Source organism: Macaca fascicularis, chromosome 3 (assembly GCF_037993035.2).
Source record: "Macaca fascicularis isolate 582-1 chromosome 3, T2T-MFA8v1.1".
NCBI classification, from domain to species: domain Eukaryota; kingdom Metazoa; phylum Chordata; class Mammalia; order Primates; family Cercopithecidae; genus Macaca; species Macaca fascicularis.
In genome coordinates, this window is record NC_088377.1 from 28,853,833 (window position 1) to 28,876,939 (window position 23,107).

General features: G+C 34.4%; 1 protein-coding gene across 1 annotated transcript in view; it reads left to right on the forward strand.

Annotated features, from left to right (window-relative positions):
* Positions 1–23,107, forward strand: part of TMPRSS15 (transmembrane serine protease 15) — a 135,118-nt gene that overhangs the window by 15,413 nt on the left and 96,598 nt on the right. The window contains exons 4-6 of the mRNA XM_045389191.3: positions 4,993–5,144; positions 9,440–9,475; positions 16,080–16,211. Coding sequence (XP_045245126.2) covers positions 4,993–5,144; positions 9,440–9,475; positions 16,080–16,211 — 320 coding nt within the window. The remainder of the gene's footprint in view (positions 1–4,992; positions 5,145–9,439; positions 9,476–16,079; positions 16,212–23,107) is intronic.

Consider the following 23,107-nt stretch of genomic DNA (forward strand, 5'->3'; position numbering starts at 1 on the left):
TAAAGCATCAATTCAGATTTATTTCCAAAAGGCTTTAACCTCCTTTAAGGAGAGGTATTCTAGGTGTCTGCCTCTCTTGAATTGGGCTCTGCCTAGTGAAATCCATACAGAAAGCACAGTGTCCATTGCAGAGTTTATCAGAATAGTTTTGCTAATTGAACCCTTTATGTTTACATGTCTACAACATGTTGGATAACTTCACTTACATTAGGTTGGGAAATTTTGATGAATATAGACTTTTATATACAGGCCTGGTGGGCTACCAAAATCCCAACTTTTTCTTTGATATTTAGTAAGTCATCTTTTATTTCTCTAGGTGACAAAATCACCACATTTGAAACTGTAAATTATTTGAGCTTAGGGATTGTTTCTTTCCCCACCTTTATACCTACCTAGGAGGCCAATACCGTGCCCAAATCTTGACAAATATTTTATAATGACTGTCAAACAATGTACTTCATCAGTGTAGAGATACTTCCCTCTGGTGGTAGCTGAGCTGCTATTAAATCAGAAGTGAGTTTTTGAAAAGTGCAATGCAAAGGAATTTCATGAAAATGTCTGTTAGATAAATTACATGTTGTTATTTTGGGAGACCTAGAAGAGGATAGAAAAAGGAATTGAGGAGCAGGAGAGAGAGTAACGATGAAACATTCAAGATTACTTGACCTTAAATAATCACCTACAAATAGATGTATTCCACTCATAGGAAAAAGTAGCAGACTCATTATTCACTTTATAAATTATTTTAATTTCTCGGGAGGCTGAGGCAGGAGAATGGCGTAAACCCGGGAGGCGGAGCTTGCAGTGAGCTGAGATCTGGCCACTGCACTCCAGCCTGGGCGACAGAGCAAGACTCCGTCTCAAAAAAAAAAAAAAAAAAAAAAAAAAAAAAATTATTTTAATTTAAAAATCCAATTGATAAAATCAGAAAACAGAAATAACCTAGGTCTCACCTAACAACACCCACATCAACTGTATATATATAAATCTTTTAAAATACCTATTTACATTTTTGCTATAGATTTTAATTAAACTCATACCGTGTGTGTGTATAAGATCAAATTCTAGCACTCAGAATACTAGAGTTAGTCATTGAACTATTTTCTCTTACTTTCACAGTATTTAATAGCAACCTCTGCCACTTACTAACTTGTATGATTGTGCTGTGTGTGTGTGTGTGTGTGTGTGTGTGTGTGTAGCTACTCTTTAGGGTAAGCAAATGGTTTGGTCTATTTGGGGAATACTTTCAATCATTCTGCTTTGTGGAAAGTGCTTTCACTCAGAACATTTAGCATTTGATTCTTCTAATAAATAACTGTTTGTCCTTTGTGGCAACATGCAGTTTCTTTTGCCCTTTGAGCACAGATAAGCCACAAAGTTAGGAAAGGAAAGACTTCTATTTACTCAGCAACCCTAAAGGTTACCAGTATCATTAAGGAAAATATGAGATAAGTAATATTTTGCTCTATTACACTCAAGCTTTCTGTACAATAGTAGGATTTATCTGCCTTAGCAAAAGACTGTTATTTTACTAGTACTAGTACTTTGAAATGAAAACAGTCTTTTTTTTAACCTAAAGGAAGAATTCTCACTCATTACTAAACAACTAAACAGCTTCAACTTTCTTATGAGGTGAATCACAAATGATTATTATGACTTTTTTAATTTCTCCTCTCTCTCTCTCATCTCAACATTTCCACTAAATAAGAAAATAAACTTTAAAGGCTACAACTTTATGTGGATATAGGATATGCAACTCCTATCCTTGCAAAGTATAAATTATTAAATGTAATGCATAATTCACAACTAAGAGAACACACCTTTCAAAGAAAAATGTTTTATGCCTGAGGATGAACTAATCCAGTTACTTTCAACTCAGTGAAGCAAAATTCCAGATTTGTATTTTCTTTGCCCAAAATACCTTACCTCTTTTACTCCATAACTCACATAAAATGAAAGCAAGTGTTTCACTCAAATTAAACCTGTGAAATTACATAGAAATAAAACAGATTTAATCAGAATTTAAGTTTTCTAGTCTGCAGCCAAAGATAAAATGAAGATGGGGGATTGGAGAGAGAGAGAATAATTAATATTGTTCACTCTCACTTCATTTTAACCAATTCAATCCTGTCCATTTGACTATCTTGGAAAGTGAGGTTGATTAGCAAGACATAATGTAAAAAAGAAAAAGGAGTAGGAGGAAAAGAAGAAGGAAGAAGAGGAGGAGGAAAAAAGGCAATACTCTATCTTTTCAAAGTATTTTAAGAATAGATATCTTTCCCTTCTCCCCAAAAATATCCAATCAGCTATTTTTTTCATCTATTTGTATATAAAGTTCTGCTAACTATGCAACAGAATAAAATACCTGGACATGCCTTTAGGGTAAATGTGCTGTAGCCTCTTTCCTGCTGACAAATAGTTCAGAATAGAGTGGATAAAAGTGTTGTTGAGTATCTGGGGATGGGAAATATATAAAAACACATTAGGGAAACAGATTCTCTAGGTTTCTTTTCTATCTCTGACACTGATAAGCTGTATAACCCTAGGCAAAGTTACCTACATTACTCTAAGCGTCAGTGTCCTCACTGCTAGAATGAAAATATTGGCCAATATCAGGTTCAAAAATAGAGTAATTACCTTCTGTTCACATAAATATGGAATAGGGGCTGACAGTTGTATGCTTGTTAGAATTTTCAAATTTTCCATTAACAGAATGCATGACTAAAAGTGCCTTAAAAATAAGTGTTTATTGGCCAGGCATGGTGGCTCACGCCTGTAATCCCAGCACTTTGGGAGGCCAAGGCGGGCGGATCACGAGGTCAGGAGATTGAGACCATCCTGGCTAACATGGTGAAACCCCATCTCTATTAAAACTACAAAAAAATTAGCTGGGCAAGGTGGTGGGCGCCTGTAGTCCCAGCTACTTGGGAGGCTGAGGCAGCAGAATCACTTGAACCCGGGAGGCAGAGGTTGTAGTGAACCGAGATCATGCCACTGCACTCCATCCTGGCCACAGAGAGACTCCGTCTCAAAAAGAAAAAAGTGTTTATCTGACATCACAAGAAATCTAGAGGTTTTAAAGGAGGTTAATTCAGTAGTACAATAACAATGACAATGACATAGTCAGGGCTTTGGGTACTTTCCTTCTTCTACTACACTATCTTTGGCTTATCAACCATGGCCTGACTCATGGTCTCAATGTAGATGTGGCAGTTTCAGCAAATTATGTAGACTTAATAATGTTCAACAATGAAGGGTAGTAATCTACTATGAGCTGTTCTTTCATTAAATATAAAAAAGTTTTCTAGAAGTTTCTGTAAGTCTTCCCTTCAGATTCTGTTGACCAGGGCCAGGTCATACACCCGTGAATAAAACCATGTTTGGTATAAAGAATGGTTAAAGAAGATGTCACCTTTCATAAAAAAATGGAGGCTTATTCTCCAGTAAAATTAGAGGTTAGCCAGCCAGGACAGGTGTGGAAGAGTAGATGAAGGTAGTGTCTGTGACAAAATGTATCATTACCAAGGACAACAGTGATTTCATGTATGGGTAAGTTTGGGAAACCCTGAACTGAACAGTTACTAGGGAACCTTCTCATTTACAAGATTTGGTTACTATATTTTAAGCAAATGATTAGAAAGCTATACCTTCTAACATTTTAAATAATTTATTTAATACATGTGAATTATAAAAATATTATATCTTGCTCATTTTAAAAATGAAAGACCAGCTACCTGGAAATGAATCACTGTGAAACTGAATAGTGCCATGGACACAAAGAAGGAATATGCTCCCCCTAGTGGAGATGCTGATCTACTGTGATCTTTCAGGAATATTCTGGTTCTATATCCAATCAGGGAAGAAAAAATAACATTTATTGTAGGCTCTATTAGGATAGATAGATGGACAGATAAATAAAGAACTCTACTGGACTTGAGAAAATCCTTCATGAAGCTCAAAACTTACATATATCACAGAATACATAACTCCCATGATTCGAAACCAGTAAACATGCAAAATTTAGTTTTCCCTAGTCTATCTCTTAAGGAACCAAGTATACACTGAGTGCCCAGAGTTTACTGAGGGGTATAGAATAAATATCAGAGCTATAGTTTGTAATCCTAAGTGGTCATACCCTAAAATGACAGTATATGGCAAATAGAAATGTAAGCAGGAGTGCAAAAATCTCCCAAGAATCCCTATTCACCAAAAATTTTTTCTTTTTTCTCTTTCTTTACACTGAAAAAAGTTACCTTTTAAAGTGCATAGTACAGAGCAGGGGATAAAATAAAGGGGGAAGATGATTAGGGCTATATGGCTGAACTCTAATGCTATGTTTGGAAATCATGTAGGCTAGACCATCCCAACTCATGGAACTGAGATTGAATTTCTTGTGAGTCCCTAATAGACCCAGATATCCTTGTTTTCTTTCTATCCCTTGAAATCAGGGCATAGTTTGATATTTTATAATAAGCAAAATAGAGAAGAAGAGGCAGATATAGATTAGTTGCCATAAGCTTGCTATCAGGCCTTTTAAAACTATGTAGAAAAATTTTCTTTGAAACCAGTGAAACTACTTTAGATTCCCCCCAACTTAGAAATTATCCATGAAAAACTACAAATCCATACCCTTCTTTTCTCCAAACAGTAAAATCAGAGTAAGTGCCAAGAGACCACGTGATTTTAACACAAGGGTTTCAGGAACATCCTGGCCTGGGGATGAGTGCTCGAACGTGGAACTCAGAAAACTCAGATTTCAATTTTTCATCTACTTTGGAGTTTCTCTTCCCAAAAAAACATTTAGTCTTTCAACCAGTTTTTCTTTCCCTCATGAAATAAAGATAATATTTGAAGTAGCCTATCTTACACACGTATAATGAGAATTAGCAAGATGATAACTATAGAGAATTTCAAAGACATTTAACATGAATTGAACACAAATCAGTTGAAGATGGCTGACTTTTTCCTCTTATATCATCTTTTGCTTTGCAGAAATGGCAGCATTATAGTCACATTTGAACTTTTCTTTGCCCAGTGGGTGTCAGATGAAAATGTAAAAGAAGAACTGATTCAAGGCGTTGAAGCAAATAAATCCAGCCAACTGGTCACTTTCCATATTGATTTGAACAGCGTTGATATCCTAGGTATCTGTGAACATTATTTGATTTCTTTGAATCATTAAGCTATGAAATTAAAATTCTAGCAATATACCAGGGAGGAAGTGGAATCATGCTTGACCTTAGGAACATGTCTTATTACCTGAGGTGACACATTTACATGAGAAAAGTAAAATCTGAAGAAACCATATTTGAAGAAACTTAACAATAAGAAAAAGTTTATAAAATATCAAATACCAAGGAGATTCTAACAGTGTTGGCATGCATAGAAGTTTGTGGGTCTTATGCATTCTTTGCACTGGTCAAGCACACCCTAACTTCAGGAACTCTCTCTAGACATTGTTAGATTGTAAAATCCAGTGGCAAGGTCCGATCTCTAATTGAGAAGCTAAAAAAAGTAGAAAAAAGTAGAGTCAATGAGTTTGATCCTTTCCAGTTACTTATTTATAAAAATTAAATATTTATTTTAAAATGATAAATAATTTTAACGTAAGAGTAAACCAAAAAAGAATATGGAACATCAAAAATAACAAAAAACATGTTTATAAATGCTTAGATTGTTCCAAATTTTCCATTCTAACTATCCTTCTTTCAATTCAATTCAACAAACACGGTGTCCTTATTGAGTACTGTTGAGAACAGTAGTAATTTGCCAAGGTCATCTAGATTCAATCCCTTACTCGTAAACCTTGGGACTAAATACATTTTGGAATTCAGAAATGTTTGGATGTTAGAAAGTTAGCCAATACATAAATAGCTACACTGAGGGAAATAAAGAGAAGCTCTAAATAGCCTAACTATTCAACGAGTTCAACTAGTTTTGCTACAATATGAGATCAGTCAGTATATTTGCCTCTAAATCAAATACAAAAAAAAAAATGCAGGAGTTTTGTTTGTTTAATTTGTAATAGTAGATATGAGATTGTGGATCTCTAGGTGCTTCTCTTCAGAGCGTTGTTTCATCAAGTATAGTTTCGTTTTTCACTGAGTCTCCCGCAACATCCTGCAGCTCCTGTTCAGCAAGAAGATAAATTCTTAGTCCTTCCTCTACCAATGGTTTGGACCCATGTCACAGCTGTTTGAGCAGAGACTGTCAATTTTGAATCTTTGATTCAGATGAGCTGAAAACTACTACTGGCTATTATTAGCTAGAACAGGTGGTTTACCTATCAACATTTTTGCTCTCCACATTAATCCTCTTATGTGATGTCATTACTATCCCCAAATCAGGGAGAAGACCAAAACACAGATACTTTTGGTAAACGACCTTTTCCACATAATCATTTAGACTTAGGCATTCTGACCTCTGTGGTCTGATCCTGATGTCTGTGCTCTTAACCTTTATACTAGTTTGTTTGTAATGTTTTTACCTTTGAACAATTTTAATTGATTGTTTTCATGGTCATTTTTCTTTTTTGGCATGGAAAAATAAATACTTTCATTTTTCATTTTTTAACTTTTAAGTTCAGGGTACATGCACAGGTTTCTTATATAGGTAAACTTGCGTCATGGGAGTTTCTTGTACAGATTATTTTATCACCCAGTTATTAAGCCTAGTACCCATTAGTTATTTCTCCTCATTCTCTGCCTTCTCCCACCCCCCATCCCAATAGGCCCCAAAGTTGTCATCTTACTATCTCTATTTGAATGTGCATTGGTTTCTGATAGCCTGTTCTGGCAAGCGAATTGACAGATATGCTGAAACTTATTTTCATGATTTCCTATATTTGGATCATCTGAGGAAACAGAGTTTGTGATTTTTAAAATTATATGTTTATTCAATGAAACCATATCCTTTGAGTTAATTTAGAATTAGTATCACAAGCGTAATAAACTGTATTACAACATCAGCCCAAGAATATTCTCAACAAGTAGAAGTTACATTTAATTTGTTGAATTGTGTTAAAACACATTTATAAACATGGTACCAAGCTTAATTATAGGTATTTCAGTTTAATATCCATTTGTATCATGTGAATTTTCAAATTTATAAAGTTTTAAAATTAGTTAAGAATTACATAGATATCTTGAATTTTTGTATAATATACTGTCAAACGTAATAAAAATTAAACCATATTCTTATGAAAAGTCACATAAATTTTATCTTCAGTGTCAACACTCTACCATGTATCATTTACAAAACTTCAATAGGTTTTATAGAACCAACACAATTCAAAAATGATGAAATGCTGAAATAAACTAGTTAGTAGAAAAGAATATATTTCTTAGCCTACTTATCATCAATATAGTTTTGAATAAAAACAAATTCACCACATGATGATTTTTCATGAGATATGCTTTGATTTCCTTTATATCTTGCATAGGTGAGTCTATACTTTTAAAACTATTAAACATGTTAAAGTTTGAAGAAAATTGCCAGCTTTTGTCTTTTATGTGCAAAGCACTTTTTACTTGTATACCATTTAGTTCCAAGAAAATATTAATTATGTGAAAGATTGTTTTGCAATTGTTACCTTCATATGTTTTAGTGTAAAACAAGGGGTTCTAGGTATGCCAAGATTGGTGCATCATGTTATATTAGTTGGCTAAAATGTAAATTATTCTATGTAACTATGATTAATAAATAGATATCTTTCTTAGGAAAAAAAAGCAAACTTTTTGCATAAGTAAGTTGTATAGAGAGAATATGCAGACTCTGGAAATTTATCAAATGTATTGCAACCAAATAACAAATAGGAAGATTTAGCATGGGAGAGTATAAAATAGGAACTCCAAAGGATCAGATGTCCTTTGAATGAATATTCAAGTTGTACTCAGTGTTTTGTAATGTATTTATATCATAAACCCATGTGTCAAATCAACTTGACTTTATTCCAGCATCTTTGGAGAATTTCTCTACAGTAAGCCCTGCAACAACTTCAGGTCAGTGTTTATGGCACTTTTTAAAATATAACTTAGGGATCATCAAACTCTATGACCTAGGAGAATACACATTTTTTTCTTGCAGCTATTTCTGAGGCATTTAGTCTTCATATCAAGTTATAAGAAGCTTATATTGGTTAGGAATAACATAGTTCGTAATATTATAATGTTCCTAATGCCTCATCACTTATGCCAAGGATATACATTTCCAATTTCAATGTTCCTTTCATATTTTAAAATTTATATACATATATATGAGAGACATATGAGTGTGTGTGTGTGTGTAAAATGTCTCCATAAACAGCTCCAATCGTGGTGCCTTGGTGATGAAGCTATGCCACTGGTGAGGTCACTAAGGGTGAGATAAAGAAAGATCACTTTCAGAGTATATTTCACTTTGGAAAGGAGAATCCAGGCTTTATGTTAACTACTCTATTCCAGCATTTTCTTCACCCCATCTTTTGAACTACAATTACAAAACTTCATAGTTATAAAACTATGAAGATTTTACTTTTGGTATAATAATCATGACCATTTTTATAATATTTGAAGTCTTATTTTTTAAGCCATCCTCTTTAGCCCAGGCACTATATTTTACAAACATTACCTATTTCAATTATTACAGTGATTTTGTACAGAGGTCATAATATTTTTCTATTTGAAAGAATAAATTAAATAATAAGTAACATGCCCAGGGTCACACAGCTACTAAGTGTTAAACTCAGAAATCAAAAGCAGTTCCTTCTGATTCCAAAGCCCATGGTCTAAGCATATCCCATGCTTCTCTTTCATATACCATCAACTTAACCTGGAACATTTACGTCTATGGTCATTATGAGATTAATGAATACTCGTATTTAGTTATTGATCATTGAATAACCTTGTCTTCTTTAGTTAGAAAATAAAAGATGAGTTAAAAATCTAAAAACCTCTGCTCTACAACTCTAAAAACATCAAAAACACAAAAGATTTATTCTTTTTTTTTTTTTTTTGAGACGGAGTCTCGCTCTGTCGCCCAGGCTGGAGTGCAGTGGCGCGATCTCGGCTCACTGCAAGCTCCGCCTCCCGGGTTCACGCCATTCTCCTGCCTCAGCCTCCCGAGTAGCTGGGACTACAGGCGCCCACAACCGCGCCCGGCTAATTTTTTGTATTTTTAGTAGAGACGGGGTTTCACCGTGGTCTCGATCTCCTGACCTTGTGATCCACCCGCCTCGGCCTCCCAAAGTGCTGGGATTACAGGCGTGAGCCACTGCGCCCGGCCAAAAGATTTATTCTTAAATCCAAATACAAATGACATACTTCTAAATGAATAAACACTAATAATTCATAATAACTTTTACAATTCTTAGGTTAATTATTATACAGAATGCATATACAATAAATTCCTGGTAATTAGTTTAAAATATGTAATAATTATTTTAATATAATTTATTTTTCAGGCAAACTAACAACCACCAGTCATCTGGCAACTCCAGGTCAGTTTTAATAATTTTTTTTTTTTGAAAGAAAGTTTTCACTTACATTTTATTTTAGGCCCCTGAGAAGTCTATGATGCCTTAGCAATAAATATTGCACCTATTTTATAGACAAGAAGCCAAGAGCATAAAAGTTTGCAGTTTTAGCCCTGGATTTCACCAAAGTAAACAATATATTTAGGGCTAATGCCTGAGTTGTCAGATTTCACTTTTATCCTCTGTCTATTATTAACATAACTGTGATTATCTAGTGATAAGAATGTCACCCATAGGATCAAAAGGTTTTAAACTAAGGAAGCAGATTTTATCAGATATTATGATTTTTTTTCCTTTGATTATTCTCTCTGCATACAAGTTAGACATGCTTGCTTTCTCCTGTTAACACAGTACTTGTGGCCAAAGCAGAACCAAAGTAGCCTTGGATTCATTCATTCAAGAATTTTAAGTATCTACTTTGTGTCCACTCTCAGTATGTATCTTTGGTGTGCCAATTTCTCTGCATTTCTAAGAATTGTCTGCTGTGCTTCTGTCAATCAACTAAAATACCTTCTCTGGTCCTGACTTAATCTTCGTATAAAAATGTCCTGGGTGCGTCACTAATCCCTTTAAGCAAATTAAATAAAGGCAATATTGTAGATCTTCATATAGCTCCCAATAATACCACTACCATGTTATACTATTAAAATTTACATAAATATTGTATACATAGAGGGAAAACATTTGTAAAATTATAAAAGCCATTCTTAGCAAGGATAAAGAATTCTTGCATAAAAATTGTTGGTGTAATATTTGAAAAGCAAAGCAATACATAAATCAATCAAAATGCTTTAGGGAACAAGCCGTCACAATTCTAAAACCCATGAAGATCTATTATGATAGCATAAGCCTGTCTGCAGTTGTGTTAGGTTATATCCAAACAGCAGCACAACATATTGACAAAAAAAAAAAAAAAAAGCCTGCCACTGAGCCCACATTCCTGTCTCTAATGTGGAAAATTATTTACAGCCTCTCAAATCCTCTCCCAACACACTTTGAACAAACGCTTTTGGGATTGATAATGGCTAATTCTTTTGCTTTCAAAGTGAACTGAATAAGTAAGATAAATATATTTTGAAAACTACGTTCCTAAAACCTTGAAAGTCAGTAACAAGTATCCAAATTAAGGCCATTTTTCTATTTGTTTAGAGGTTCATCAAATGATTAATTCAAAGTCGTTAGGGCCCTCTTAGTTGTATAAAATGTCCTAATAGTAATATGTAGAATGTATTAGGTAGAAATAGTGTTTTAAATAAAGCAAGAAAGCACTGGACTTAAAAGAAGGTTTTCTCCTTTACTATTCTGAAGACATACCTCTTAAAAATGTAAAGAATTGGCTGAAACATCTGCCCAATTTCCTCTGAGCAAAGAAGGAAATGATGAATGAGGGGTCAGAGAGCATGGGAACGTGTGCCAGCCATATTTTTCTCTCCTGGTCAGTAGAGCAGAAATCTTCTTTTCTACATGTGAACACAGAAATGGGGGGCAGTGTACACTTAACTCTGTCTTTCACATTTTGTATAATTGATAGTCAAAATAAAGATCAAAATGTAACATAAATTCTCAATCACTAAAAAGACATGGGTGAATTCACGCATTACCTAATTTCAACAATATGTATATGTATGTGGCAAGCTATCTAGCCTATTTGAACTTTATAAATTATCTGAAAAGTAGATTCAAATACATTTCTTAGAGGATGATCAGGAGAATGGAAAGAGAGATAATACAGATACCCACTGTACCGTGGTCAGTATGGTGACTCCCACAAAGGAGCAGGAGGAACACCACCAATATTAGATCCCTACTCCTTCCCCCTTCTGAGTTTGATGAAACAGAATCGAACAAAACAACTATTTGGATACTTTATTTAAAAGATTCACAAAAAACCCTAAATTTAAAACAAGATTATTATACTGGGTAATGCTCATTTTGATCTGAACTTTTATTTCTCCAAAAACACTTTGTTTCTAAACATTTCCTGTTATCAGAGACTGTATTGGATTACCTTAATCAATTCTCAAAGTATTATTATAAGGTAAGTAGGTGGTGAAATGTCATATTCTTTTTCTTTTAAGTGAATCCATGTACTACATGGATTATGTAGTGCCCAATCCTCCTTGCCGTTTATTCCTCTCATATGGCAAGATACTGTGTATTTATAGAGGGGAATGAGGCAATTAAACGTGAAAACTGCATTTTCCAAGCAGTAATTTATTATGAATATGACTTTCAGGGATTTTAAGTTTATTCTCATTTTTATATGCCTGGAAGGCAGAGTTTGAGAAAAATCAACAGATGCATGCATCATATACCTGATATTAGTACTGTTATAAATTCTGCCAAAGACAATTTTTTGTGATAATGGTACAAAGTTCATGAGGATTATGCTCTATCATTCACCTGCTTTTGTTGCCGATGACCTGTCAGTTTTACTAACCCAGTTAGAACATTAGCGGCGAAGGACTGGAACTGAGGTGACATTACACAGATTAATTTCTGGAGCGCTACAGAATGCCTAGAGCGGGTGTTTTGGCAATTGCTCCGATGTTTGAGGGATTTCTAGACGACAGCTTGTTCTAGTCCTGTGTTACTTACTGTGTAGGCAATAGCTGCAGAAAACAAAAGTTTCACTATCAGGGTCTTTCTCCGTCTCATAAAGTATGTAATCTTGCTACCAGTCCACTGTGTGAAAGAGTTTGAGGACTGAAGAAAAAGAATAATTGGTTGATTTAGTGAAAAACATGAAATTGGGCCAAAACAACCTAAGGTAGAATGATGTTCCCCGATTTAATTACTTTAAGACTGAGATGCAGAGATTTTATCTGATACCAAATGTATGGTGACTTTAAGAATTGCTCTTTTTTTACACTTGAGAAAACAACATTTATCTATTACTAAGCACTCTCCTCTGACTTAAGACATTCCTACTCACATGGTATCAAGACTACTAAAGAATCTTTCTACCAATAATTTCATTTGGATTGAAAAGCCACAGTCTTGCTTAAAATAAAATTGAAAGAAAACCTAAATTTGTTCTATACAGTAAATGAGAATTTCTGTAAGTTGATATCTATTTTCCAATATAGCACAGTGAAATAAAACTGGTCTCTAAAGGCAAACATTCATGGATGAAGATTCTGCTTCTCCTATGGAGTAAGCTATCAGGATCTTGGGCTTAATTTGTCTTAACCAGTTTTGGCCACCAAGTACTATTATCCCTTTTCAAACTGTAGGGACAATAAAAATCTGTGATTTCCAAACTATGGTTTCAATTTATCACGTTGTATGTAACATCTCTTACAAATTATTTGGAAGGCAAAAAATAATGGATTTTAGTCTTTTTACTCTCCACGATGCCTAGCACAGGACCTGCTCTCAGTAGGCACAGGAGGCTCCTAGTGTCAAATCACTGGAAATTGTTTGGGCATTGGATCACTCTGAAATAATCCTCTCTGAGTGTATACTGAATTTTTCATGTTACAAATACAAACGATTAATTAAAGCCTTCTATTTGCAGAACTGCAATATAATTCACTGGTGTGTTTTCATAATATGTCAAAAGTTAGTGTCCTGAAGGTAAAATACCACATAGATTACAGAAAACAAGTGCACTTTTCCCCACTGAGTTAATAATGCCTAGTATTAAGGAAATTTGATTAGTTTTTAATAAATGAAACCAATTATTCTCTTTGTTTTCTTTAACTAGAATTGATAAACTCCTTTCCTAAAAAGTTTCTGTTGGGAAGCACAATTTGGTACAGACTTCTTTAAAGAAAGAAATATTAGAACAAAAATTAAGCAATGAAATGCAAACCAAGTAATACTCAAGTCAAGAACTCTAGTTTGAGAGTGCAAACCCATTTAAACTAAACTGGCATCTGGCTAGGTGTAACAGCTAATGTTTTAATGGATTTTTGTTAGAAATTGTAATCATATATATTCATGTAGGAAATGAAAGAGAGAGAGAGAAGAGTCAGTAAAAATATAATTTGACAAAAATTTAAAAACTCACTACCATTGTATAAGAATGACATTCACATTTTTCATATTAGTTTTAATATGGGAAACTTCTGTTTCCTCATGGACCAAGTCAGTTGAAGAGTGCTTATGAAACAGTCTGGAGAGAGCCAGAGTGCAATTTAAGGGTACCTCATATTCCAACTTAAATTCAAAATACTTCAAACTAGACTCAGTTTATAACCCCACAATTTGTTCATCTCGTAATCACTACTGCAACTAATGGTCATTAGTAACCCAACTGGTCTCTTCAGTAATTCAACTGAATTACTTAGCATCCCATTCTCCACCTTCACTAATCTTGTTCAGAAGCACACGTGGTCACTGAAGCTCATCAATTTTACCTGTAAAGTAGCAAGTGAGTCCATGGCCCATCTCCTCTGCCATTGTGAGACTTCTGCTCTCATCTTTCATGTGGACCCTTGAAACAGCTTCTCGAGTCGTCCTATTCAAGTGATGTTTCACATATTTCACATGGTCCAACAATTGCCTTTAGGAAACATGGACTGGTCATATTGCAGATAGATGTAAAATGTTCCAGTGCCATCGCCTATTGAAAAATATCTCTAACACTTAACAAAGATGAAAAGGTTCGCTAGACTCTGGTACCAAACTCCTTCCTGCTATGCCTTCCATAAACATCCCACTGCCTAGGTTAATGAGACTCATCTGTTTCTCATATATTGATGTACTCCTGACACATCACTAAATACATTCCATATCTCTCTCCTCCTGGTGCATTTCTAGGTATACATCAAAAACTAATTTAAATATGACCGTTTCTGTAAAAATGTCTTTAATTCTTGCCTTAGAAGGAAACTAATTGCTTAAACTTTGATGCTCCCATAGCACTTTTTAAATCTCTCTCTTTAAAATATAATTTGTAAATAAATAAGTTCCCCCACTGAACTTCAAGCGTCATAAAAAGAGAGAGGCTCTGACTTACTCATTCTTTTATCTCCGTCTCTTAAAATTCCATGACAAAAATGTGTACAAAATAAATACTTGTGGGGTCAATAAATGATTATTCATGAGATCAATCGAGTCCAAGTGGTATCGCTTGCTGGTGTGGTTTTGGGGTCCGATCTAGAGTTCAACAGATATTGAACAGAGACGCGATGCGTCAGGAACTGAAGCTCCCATGAGAAGCGTTAGGACAGCCAAAGTGATATATGTTCGTAGCTATATCCCAAATTTGTCTTTGAAATGTTGAATACTTGGAATTCTATTAGCTACTCGTAAAATAAGACATTTTTAAGTATAGTGCTTTCTTTGGTTTATGTATTTATAAAGCACGTATGAGATTCTATCAAATATTATGCCTTTTCTGGATTAACAACTCAATGGTTAAGGACTTTTGATGAATAGCTCTTAAATATCAACAAATATATGCCTTTGAGTTTATTAAATAATATTTGTATTATTATTTATTGTTTTCCTACATGGGAGTACTCTGTCATTTGAGAATGGCTTTGATCTTTACTCTGTCCTATAGTTTTAGATGTTGGGTGTTCCATGAATTTCCCATTGGTTTATATTCATTTTAATTACAGCCAGTTGCACATGTCTAATTTAGTTGTATGTAAACTCAGCAAAAATGTACAAATGTTTTTAGTTAAGAAATAACTTAGTAGGTTCATTGACACGGGCATTTTTACTTTTCCAATTAATTTTATAGAGCGGAAGGAAAAATTTCAGATTTTCATATTTTTAAAACCCAGCAGATGGCAGTAGAGTTCTGGCTTTAAGATTAAGAACACTAACCAAAAAGAAAACAAAAATGCTGATGAGTTAAAGATCTCCAAAACTTTGCACCATCATTGTTATTATATTCAGAGGCAAAAGTATTCAAATTTCCACATTGGCCTAAAATTTTTTAAAAAGTCTTTATCTTGTAGGCATATAAGAGTATGTCTTATTTTCGGAATTGCTCTTAAATTTTCCAAGTTAATTTCTAGAAGTAAAATGTGTTTCTTGGTGCATCTCTAGACTTAAGTTGATGAAAGTGGGACAAGTGAAGGACAAGGCAGGCTGAGAGGTGCACATTGTTCGGATCCCCTCCAGAAGATGGCACGAAACCCTGCAGGGGTGTGTTTACAGTGTACCCCCTAAGAATCTCTGACCCCAAGAACAAAGAGATACTGAACAGAAATAGCCATTAGGTTTCTTCATTGTTCAATGTCACAATGCACTGGGAATTTTAAGTGTTTCTCTTACTTTAAAATGACTTCGGTTGGTAAATGTACTCTACGGAATGGAAACCTTGACTTAAGACACTATATTTTCAAATAATAAGCTTATGAGTAAATGAAGTGGCTGCTAGATGTTGCAGATGATGATAAGCTTTCCAAAATTGCCCCTCATGAAATTTCAAAATTTAAAATGCTCTAATTTTACAAATGATTGATTTACAAATGAAATAAATATTCCTATGGCAGTTGAAGAATATACTTATAAGTAAGAACCCCAGTGGCAAAAAGGCCTATTAAATATTTAAACATTGTACATATCTCATCAATTGGAAATTAATTTCCATTGTTTTTTAAAGGAAATGTCTCAGTAGAGTGCCCGCCTGGTTCAAGTCCTTGTGCTGACACTCTAACGTGTATAAAAGCTGATTTATTTTGTGATGGAGAAGTAAACTGTCCAGACGGTTCTGATGAAGACAATAAAATGTGTGGTAAGTTCTCCCCACTACTCTCTCTCCTTCTGTTTTATCCTCCTTCACTGTAGACACACAAACACACACACACACACACACACACACACTCTAATCTCAAATACCTGAAACTACTGAAGAATGAGCTATTTAAATAGCTATTTTATAGTATAATACAAAATCTAAAAATAATTGTATTAATATTTTCCTAAACTTTATAAATAATATTAAACTTATTAATTAATTAAACAGAATTCCATTTGATCACTACAGAAAGGAAGATGTGATTAACAGTGTCTGTCATAAATGTGGGGATGGGTGTTGCTAAATTTTCATCTCTTCTCTATGTTAAGCTAATCCAAACTATTATTAATTTGACTTATTCGATAGACATTCTCACTTCTTACTAATGGTTTTCATGTTTTTTCACTATCATATCAGTCTTTTTCTTTCAACATTTTAACAGTACCTAACTCAATGAGCACCATATTAAAATTTTGACTGTTGCTTTTATTTGCCTCTTGTAGTTCTATAAATAATAGAAATAAGATATGAATAAGAACTTAATGCCTCATAAGTAAAACTTCTGTGTTTCATTTGTATATTTTGGCATTTTTTGAGTGTTAATGACAATAACGTTATTTTACTATTATTATTATTATTATTAGGCACTTAAGTAGTAGTTACCATATACCAAGCATGACTCTAGTTGATTTAAACTACATGTTTACTCTTTGGCTTATTTCTTCATGTTATAGCTGGATTCCACTTAGGAAAGTTTACTAGAAAGCAGCATCTAAATAGGTAATTTATTTTTGTGTGCAACACATTTAAGAAGATTTCCACATAGAACTATAATAGTTCTCCCTTATTAGTGGTTTCCACAGTTTCAACCACCTACTGTCAACCACAGGGCACAACAGTAAATGGAAAATTCCAGAAATAAACAATGTATAAGTATAAAGTTGCACATCATTCTGAGTATTGTTATAATTGTTCTATTTTATTAGTGATTATTGCTGTTAATCTCCTATGGTGGGTGTGTATGTGTAAGAAAAAAAACATAGTAGATATAGGGTTCAGTACTATCCATGGTTCAGGCATCCACTGCAGGTGTTAGAATATATCCCCTGTGGATAAGGGGAGACTGCTGACTTTGGATAAGTCTAACTGATATTTTGTTTTATTTAACAGAAAGTATTAACTGCACATTTTTTGGTATGGCTTATAATTAATTTTAAAACTATCAGTACAATTAGTGCCCAAAGTGTGTTACAGACCGTAGTTACTATTTGCTATACTTTTCTATTATTTGTTATACTTTTCTCATCTTGCTTGACAGTAATTAAAGACGAGTATTCCAATAACGATGAAAGTTTTCAAAGCTACCTATCCACTCAGTACACATTTTAAAAGCCAGGCAGTTAGTCTGTTTCCCAGTACCAACTCAACAAAAGGCAGCTCCACTACAGAGACTCCCACTAAGCAATCCCAATGCAAATGTTCTTGGATAAAATTCAGACCTTTAAAGTTTAACTACATACTCTGAGGTGCACTCAGAACATGTTGGAAGAAAGTGCAGGCTACAGAATATTTTTAAATCTGTTTTATATAACTAAGTTACTCAAAGAAGAAGAAAGCAATGTTCTTGCTTTGCTCTGGCTTTCAGGCATTTTCCAAAATCTTTTCAGGGAGAATATGATACAAGTGTGCCATCATGAGGTAACAAAGGTGATGTTGATTTCTGTTTCAAAAACAATAGTGTACATCAACTTAAACACATGGCTTTAAGCCAATATAATGATGATCAATATCCTTAAATAGAGGAAAAGGCGTAACTACCAAAATACATGAATCAAATATTGAAAAACGTATGCACCTATTATTTTGTTATTATGCTCGTGGTATTCATAATTTTCATGATGAACTAATATCAGTGCATATAAAAAAAAACCACAGGAATATCATGCAAGTGTGATAATTTGTCCTAAAATAAGTTTTAATGCTATGAATCATTTTTCTGAGCCACTCAAAACTCAGGAGATGAGCCTCAGTATTAGAATGGAAGTAATTATCTAAGTTTGTTTTAAAAATATAGTCGAACTGCTTTGTTACTTCTTAGTATCACAAAGATTTTTTTGTTTATTGAACCTTAATAGTGACCAGCCTTTCACGTCACTAACTCTCTCAAGCGTGCACACCGTCACTTTCCATTTTGTTGATTCTCTTTTTTTTGTTGTTTAAAGTAAGTTGTGTCTATTTTGGTAAATAAACTCGAATTATTTGTGGGATACTATTGTTTAAATCAATCAATTAATCTATTTTTATCCAGAGAGAATTTAAAAGTACAAGTTGCTTTATTCATTTTAAGTTGCTTCATTCATTGACTATGGTGAGCTCACAAGCCTAATGACTTTCAGCACCAGCTCAAACTTCCAGCAGCATTATTTCCACCTGAAAGCCACTGTCCATCAATCTGTATTCACGGAAAAAAATTATAAAATTAATTTAAGATAATTTTTCCAATATGAAGTTGACCTTTACTCTCTCTCTCTCTCTCTCTCTCTCATTGATTTATTTAGTTTTATGCTCCAACTGGGAGCTCTAATTCTGGTTTGTGTTATAAATAGAGTCATATTAACGTTGTCTTCCTCATGCAACTTCCTCTTTTAGTCTTTAGTTATTTAGGTTTGCACACTTACAGCTGACTATAGCTGAAACAAGATTTCTTTAAATTGTTTTTGTCTTCTGATTAGAATTACATCAGCAGGAAAGTTCACTTTTTAGCTGACCTATGAAAAGGAAAGATGCTGATTCACAGCCTTTAAGCCAATGCTTAACTCTTTGGAAGTTGGCGAGTGTTCTCATAGTTTGCATGCCTCACGTGTGTATCCATAATAGAGCTTGGTGGCTAAGCATAGATCATGTTTGATTTACATATCCTGGAGATTTCAATGCCATGAGCAGACACAATTAGTGAATATTCAGCCAGCAGAGGGAGCTCTTCATTGGTCCTAAGTGCATACCCTTATGAATTCCATCCCATTACAGGTAACATTTCTGATAATGCAGTAGAATGTCTGCTACTATTTGACAGGCTCATTTATCTTCTACTTAGATTTTTTTTTCTGATGCTGCACTAGAAAGCACTGCACAGTCTAAAAAGTCACAATCCTAAGCACCCAGCCATCCTACTCATCCACCACTGGGTCATATATTTTTTCCTGAAAACCTATCCTGCTTCATTCATGGTCATTTGTACTATTAGGTTCTCCAGAAACATCCTGAAATTAAATGAAAAAAAAAGTATAAGAAAGTGCCTTACACAAGCCTCTATCTTGAAATGATAATATTTTGGCATTCTGAGTGTTGCTATTAGAAATAATTCAATACTACTTTAATTTTATTTTAAACACGTTTAGGAATATTCTCTATATTTGCTTGAATGCAGGAATTGACTAGAGCCTCATTAGAGCAGAATTTGACCTGTGGAGTATCCATTCCCACTAAAACTTAGTAACGTGACAGAATACTGCACAGGAAAATTGATCATATTCTTTAGGGCATGCTAAATACTATGACAAACAATCTTAACAATTTACGACAATAACAGTTTATTTATCACCTATATCACAGTGCAAGAAAAATGGCGAACGGCTGTGCTCTAGGCATTCAGGATGCCTGCTCCTTACTTGCCACTCTCTCTGCCCCCAGAGTCCTCTACTGGATCCTTTATAACCAGCTGACTGACAAAGGAAGAATGTTACAGATATGTTCAGAAACCATATTTGGAAATAGACACAGCGACTTTTACAATCGTTCATTGGCCAACTCAGTCACATGACCTTATCTGACTGCAAGGGATTTGGGGAAGTGTAGTTTAGTCATGTGCTGAGGAAAGAACTGAAACAGGGTTCGTCAAACGTAGAACCGTCTTTGAAACTAGAGACATAACTCAGCTTTCTGGAAATCATGAATCACATTGTGCAGCACAAAGCTGTTGATACCTTTCCCAAAAAAATGCGTAGTGATTGGAACAATGACTAAAATTTTAACAACTTTACAAACGGGTTTTACGAATTCTTAAAGGGATCTTGTTTTGTTCCCTTTCTCTCTCTCTCTCTCTCTCTCTCTGTCTCTTTTGCGTCCCCATTTGTTCTGGAATATTATTGCAAATGTGATCTATATTCTAACTTTAAGAACATTGAAAAAGATGGAAACCTTTAAAAAGTTTTCTGTTTCTTCTTTTATTTATGCTTTCCCCCCTGCTTTTCAGTTCAAAGAATGGGTGATGTCACTGCGATAGATGATGCACATACATATTGTGATATTAGGCAATATACCACAGTATGCTCTAGAAAAAGATTGCCTGGCTTTCAACTGTTGCTTGTAAGCTAGGAGGCCTTATGGTAGTTACTTAATCCATATATGTCTCAATTTCCCCCATAACTTCATAGAGTTGTTATAAAATTACATTCATACATATATAATAACTTTGGAAAATGACTGGCACATAGTTAACCCTCCGTAAATGTTGGCAGTTATATTTTAGCACTGACAGGATTGAGCGCCCTACCTCATGCACTGATAGGACTGAGCTCCCTACCTCATTGCTTCCTAAGTACTGCAACTCAAATATAAACTTCCCAATAGCAGTAGACTTTACTACACTGCCTACAATCTTTGAGTCCACAATATTTCTCGACAAACTGTAATTTAAAAGCTTTATATATCACATAAAACGCAAGCAATACCATTTTCATTTTTATGGTCTTTGAATCTAAGGCATTAATTGCCCTACTTGTTTGGCATGGTTTACAGTGAAAAACAGAGTTGAGGGTGAGAAAAGAGATTTGCTCTAACAACTAGAAAATTATTTAGCAAGTCATTAAAAAGTCACATATTTTACTATTTATCTTCAACTCATGACAAATGAGCCTTAATTTTCTTTGTTTGTTGCAGCGATTATTATGCATAAGGCAATTCAGTTAACAAACCACTATTTTTCCTTCTTTCCTGTGGTCTGTGCTGGATTGTTCAGAATTTAATCCTTGCTCCTTGACTTTTTTTCTTTTCTTATCTTCTTTCTTTTTTTCTTCTGGGAATCAGGTTGCCAAATCATAAGCTAATGCAATTAATTCTTAGGCCATTGTTTTTAAGCAGACTTTGAATAATAAACTTAAGTTACCAAAGTAAATTTTTATGCACTTCAAAATATATATATGCCAAAAAATAGCAAAAACCCAATAAACACATAAAATTTTTATCAAGATTTCTATTTGCCAATTTTTAATGTATTTATTTTTATGTGCATAAAATATTTTGTCATAAAATAGCTTGTATTATGTAATTTGATAGAATCACTTTATAATTTACAATGAGCTTTTTCATAGCTCAGTTTAGAATTAGCTTATTCTAAACACTCAGATTCCAAAAATGGCAAATTAATTTTGACGTATTTCTTTGATTTTTCTATCCTCCGTCAATGTTTCTCCATATGAAGAATTTTTAATCTACGCAGAGAAAAAGAGCACATTGCAGGGGTCATAATTTTAGAATACTGTGTCAACATAACCAAGTAACTAGCTAGAAGGAAAATAATGTAAGAAAGACTAAAAATTGTGAAAATCAAGGTGGATTTTTACATATACTATATATAGCAAGTGTATGAAAAAAACAAAAATCTGTAAGTTATGGCTCCTGGTTCATGCCTTCAAGAAGTTTTTAATCTAGTTGTAATCTATTCAGATATAAATTAAAGGCAACTAATAATACATGACATTAAGGAGGGGTTCATGAAATAAATCTAGGAAAACTAAAAGAGGAAAATGAGTAATTATGGAAAGCAAAAGTCTTAATCAGGAATATTGAATGAAAATATTGAAAATATTGAGCTAGTGATCGCCCAAAGGAGCAAGAGTAATGAACTTTAAAAGATGGACTAAAACAGATTTGTTGGATGGAATTCTATACAGGCCATTAGTACTATCATTTTCCTGGCCTTATTCTAATCTTTTTCAAGAAAACATAGCACTTTGTTCATATATTTGAAATTCACCTAGCTCCAATTTAATTCTAAAAATAAGACCAAAAAAATGACTAGTTATTTGTCTAAACTGGCAGGTTGCAATTAAGATATATTTATTTCCTTGCAAATATGGAAGAATACACTTAAAGTGCAGCTTAGGGAAGTGTGTTTAGAAAGACAATGCTCTCCTGACCATGGTGAAACCCCGTCTCTACTAAAAAATACAAAAAACTAGCCGGGCGTGGTGGCGGGCGCCTGTAGTCCCAGCTACTCGGAAGGCTGAGGCAGGAGAATGGCGTAAACCCGGGAGGCGGAGCTTGCAGTGAGCTGAGATCTGGCCACTGCACTCCAGCCTGGGCGACAGAGCGAGACACTGTCTCAAAAAAAAAAAAAAAGAAAGACAATGCTTTTGAACATGGCACAGTGGCTCATGTCTGTAATCCCAACACTTTAGGAGTCCTGGGAGTGCAGATCACCTGAGGTCAGAAGATCGAGACCAGCCTGGCCAACATGGTGAAACCCCATCTCTACTAAAAATACAAAAAGTAGCCGGGCGTGGTGACAGGCACCTGTAATCCCAGCTACTCCTGAGACTGAGGCAGGAGAATCACTTGAACACGGGAGGCAGAGGTTGCAGTGAGCCAAGATGGCACCATTGCATTCCAGCACACACAACAAGAGCGAAACTCCATCTCAAATAAAAAAAAGAAAGAGAGAGAGAGAAGGAAGGAAGGAAGGAAGGAAGGAAGGAAGGAAGGAAGGAAGGAAGGAAGGAAGGAAGGAAGGAAGGAAAAAGAAAGAGAGAGAAAGACAGAAAGAAGGAGAGAGAAAAAGAAAGAAGAAATAAAGAGAGAAAGAAAGAAAGAAAGAAAGAAAGAAAGAAAGAAAG